The sequence below is a fragment of the Fragaria vesca genome, linkage group LG5 (genome assembly GCF_000184155.1).
Source record: "Fragaria vesca subsp. vesca linkage group LG5, FraVesHawaii_1.0, whole genome shotgun sequence".
NCBI classification, from domain to species: domain Eukaryota; kingdom Viridiplantae; phylum Streptophyta; class Magnoliopsida; order Rosales; family Rosaceae; genus Fragaria; species Fragaria vesca.
Genome location: NC_020495.1, coordinates 4,409,898 through 4,413,648, shown reverse-complemented (window position 1 = coordinate 4,413,648; position 3,751 = coordinate 4,409,898). Strand labels below are relative to the sequence as shown.

The window sequence follows — 3,751 nt, the reverse complement described above, 5'->3', positions numbered from 1 at the left end:
ACAAGTGAGCAAGATTCTAAAATAATTTTGGAGAGAGACATAAAGGAATGGCCAAAATTGGGACTGTTGTGAGGCAGGCCCTCACGAGGATAGCTACACTGCTAGTCGTTTTCACCGTGGCCAAGGAATATGGTCGATATTTCTTCATGAGAATTCGGTCGTCCTTTGCGAGTTTGCGGTAATCTTCTGCTCCGGTTTCATCCACATACTTTACCATCAACGACGAGATCTCCACGTACATCAGCTTTATCCATATGGTTTCTTCAACCAGATGTTGATGTTAAAACCCTACAGTATCAGTCAATCAAACTAGCTCTTATCTTTTCATAATCCATTGTTTGTCAAGTTCATTCATGCCTACCAAAATGGCATGATCATCAATCAGTTCATTTTCTAAGTGGCTTGATTATCAGTTCATTTTCTAAGTACGTCTTTTTCTACATAAACTAATCCTTATGACGACATTTATCCGAATTTTTTCTGATATTCAGACTAACAGTTTACATGCACTTGTCCCTACTTTTCACAATGTTGTTACTTTCAAGCTCGTAAAGAGAGAAGCAAATTTCTTAGTTGATGCTATTGCTAAAATTGCTCATCATGCATGGTCCCGCTCAGTGTAGTAATCTTCACGTACCCTTGTTAGCCAGACATGCTCAGTTTGATGAGTTAGGTTCAGGTTGTATTACAGGTTTCGGTTTGTGATTTTTTTCACTTTGTCGAACAAAAAATAAAAACAATTACATTTGTCCAAAGTTGATTTTCGCTTGAGTAACCAGATATATTCAAAGTAATCATTCACCAGCAATCCCATTGTTGTTAAGCTTATTTAAGTTAGTTGAATACCAAGTTCTTCAAACTTTTGAAGATGTTTATTTATGTTCAATCTTTGTGGTTGAAAGTTAAATAATTTTGAAGACATGCATGTATAACAAAGGTAAATCCAACCCTAGTGTTCAATCTGTGAACCAAACGAGACCGTAGTGTTCAATTTTGCACTCCTATATATCCTATGGAAGTGAGCCTTCTAGGATGAGAGTTTATGATCAATCAATCACCGGATAATCTGATGTTAGCTGGAAAGATATTATTGGGCGAGTTGTCCCGCCACACTCCGGAGACGATTTATGTGATAGAAACCAAGACTTGACGAGAGGATACATGTGGATTACAGGGTCCGTAGGGACCAATATATGGATACAAAAATCCGAACTTTAAACAGGTAATGTATGCATTATAGAGCAACCAGGCCAGGGCAATCCAACAAAAAAGCGTCTCTTTCAAATTTAGCGACGAAATGTCGAGCAGAAAAATAAGAAGAAGAGAAACTGAGATCGACACCGATGATGATGATGACGGGAATGGAATTGCGAGGACTTATCAGCAGGGGGACCCGATAATATGTAGAAAACAAATCGGAAATCCCTAGATAGGGAAAGCAGCCAATGAGAGCCCGAGGGTTAGGATTAACTTTCGGACTCGACCAATTAAAAAAAAGATAAGGCTTAGGGTAGGACCCAAAAAGTACAATCCTCTCCCAAAAGTGCAATCCAAAAACTTAACCTACTGGAAAAAGCGCGGATGTGGGTCACTCTCCTCCTTATATACGTACACAGAACAGTCGAGCACAACCTACCTTTTCTTCATACTATCTTGGATTTGCTCTGAGATTTGAAATCTTGAATTTGCTGCTCTCTTTTTTGTTGTTTCTGCTCGATGATATCAAACAAGAAAGCATCTGCTTCTGCTTCTGCGGCAACAGCGAACGTCGTTGGAGGGAAGACGGCGAGAGCGTGTGACAGCTGTATAAAGAAGAGGGCTAGATGGTACTGTGCTGCTGACGATGCTTTTCTATGTCAAGCGTGCGACTCCTCCGTGCACTCAGCCAACCAGTTGGCTAGGAGACATGAACGCGTCCGGTTGAAAACTGCGTCTTCGATCAAGTCCACTACCAACTCCGGGAGTTGTGACAAATCCGAAGTGCCATCATGGCACCGAGGGTTCACGAGGAAACCGCGGACACCGCGGGGGCAAGGCAAGTCTGCGGCTCCTCGGAACCGATTTCCTCTTGTTCCGGAAGTCGGAGCGGACGACCTGTCGTATGAGGAGAACGAGGAGGAGCAGCTTCTATATAGAGTTCCGATATACGATCCCTTTGTTGCGGAGCTCTGCACTTCTCCTAATTCCAACGCTGTTTCCAACGATCTCAATGGAAACGAATCCAAAGCGGTTTCGATGCCTAATTACTATGGTGTGGGAAATAGAAACTCACCTTCATCACATGGATTTGATCTTCCGAGTGATATGGATCTGGCAGAGTTTGCAGCTGATGTTGATAGCTTATTGGGGAGAGGGCTCGATGATCATGAGTGTTTTGGTATGGAAGGGTTGGGATTAACGGATTGTCATGAAAAGGAATCCACGACTACGGAGGAGGGTACTACCGAAAGAGTGAAGGTTGAAGATGAGGAAGATGCTTATATGGCGTGCCAAGCTGAGACGGAGATGGATTTGATGAGGGAGCCTTTTGTGTTGAACTTTGAAGACTACGACGACTCGCCTGCCTCCTGCGCCGAAGATGAAGAGGAGGAGGAGGAGGAGGATCATAAACTGGGAGTGAGAATGAGTCATGGTGAGACGAAGAGTAGTTGTCAAGAGCATAAAAGTTGCAAGAAGAGGAAGATATTTTTGAGGCTGGATTACGATGAGGTGATTACCAAATGGGATAGCCAAAGTAATGGATCTCCGTTTGCATTTGGAGATCGGCCCGATATTGATTACGACTGCCTACCTGACTTCATGGTTAGTAATTCTTAACTTAATTAACCCTCTGCCTCTTAACTTATACTTGCACTAGCTAGTTACATTTTTACTTTGAAAATTAAATTTGAAACTCATGCTACTTGTGAAAATGTCTTTCAGGGCACTGCAAGTGGAGCCGAGTTACTTCATTACCCCTACGGAGATTTGAACAGAGTAATTGGGTTACATCCGACAATGACCGATGGAGGGAGAGAGGCGAGGGTGTCAAGGTACAGAGAAAAGAGGAGGACGAGGCTGTTCTCGAAGAAAATAAGATACGAAGTCAGGAAACTGAATGCTGAGAAGAGGCCGAGAATGAAAGGTAGATTTGTAAAGAGAGCTTCATTTGCAGCTACAGGATCTACATTTCCTATGCTTACTAAATGAGTCATGGAAAGCTAAAGTTTACTAACAGTAAACCAGCAAGAACACTTTTTTGTATACACATCAAATAAATGTGAGATTGAATACGGTTCAATTTAGACTCATATGTATATTAACATATGTATGTTAATTCTACATATATTTTTTGGATGTAGAATTTGCATAGCGTGTTTAATTTAGATCTTTGTATTACCAACCTGATTCAACTTATTTCATCAATCACATTATTGACTCATTGAGCATCAAGCTCAATCGTCATGCATGTGAAACAATTGCCTTAGGCAAATTTGGGATAATTGGGGCAAAAATTTTATTATAGAGAAAAAAAAATAATGTCTCGACAACAACTAAGTAGCTAGCGAGCAAAACTGAATTGCTCACATATCAACGATATTAATTATGATATCTCGGGCATTACTTTGTCAAATACTCAAATATATATAAACTGGCCATTGGTTGCACACTTGCACCTAATTTGCATGTATAGGCTTCAAACAATATGTTTGAACCAATTTTGCAACTTAAAGGTCGTCCATTTCGTAAATGAGTCATTTAAAAAAAAAAC

The 3,751-nt window shown here is 40.8% G+C and overlaps 1 protein-coding gene across 1 annotated transcript; it reads left to right on the top strand.

Moving 5' to 3' along the window:
* Positions 1-1,648: 1,648 nt before the first annotated feature.
* LOC101292019 (zinc finger protein CONSTANS-LIKE 16-like) lies at positions 1,649-3,198 on the top strand. The gene is made up of 2 exons (XM_004299030.1): positions 1,649-2,802; positions 2,923-3,198. Exons 1-2 carry the CDS (start codon positions 1,717-1,719, stop codon positions 3,187-3,189), a joined length of 1,353 nt encoding a protein of 450 aa, XP_004299078.1. The 5' UTR covers positions 1,649-1,716; the 3' UTR covers positions 3,190-3,198.
* The last annotated feature ends 553 nt before the right edge of the window (positions 3,199-3,751 follow it).

What these genes read in the sequence shown, in the direction of transcription:
- LOC101292019 (XM_004299030.1), top strand. Translation starts at nt 1,717, where the DNA reads ATGATATCAAACAAGAAAGCATCTGCTTCTGCTTCTGCGGCAACAGCG. An exon ending in ACTGCCTACCTGACTTCATG is followed by an intron (nt 2,803 to 2,922) that starts GTTAGTAATTCT and finishes AATGTCTTTCAG; the next exon opens with GGCACTGCAAGTGGAGCCGA.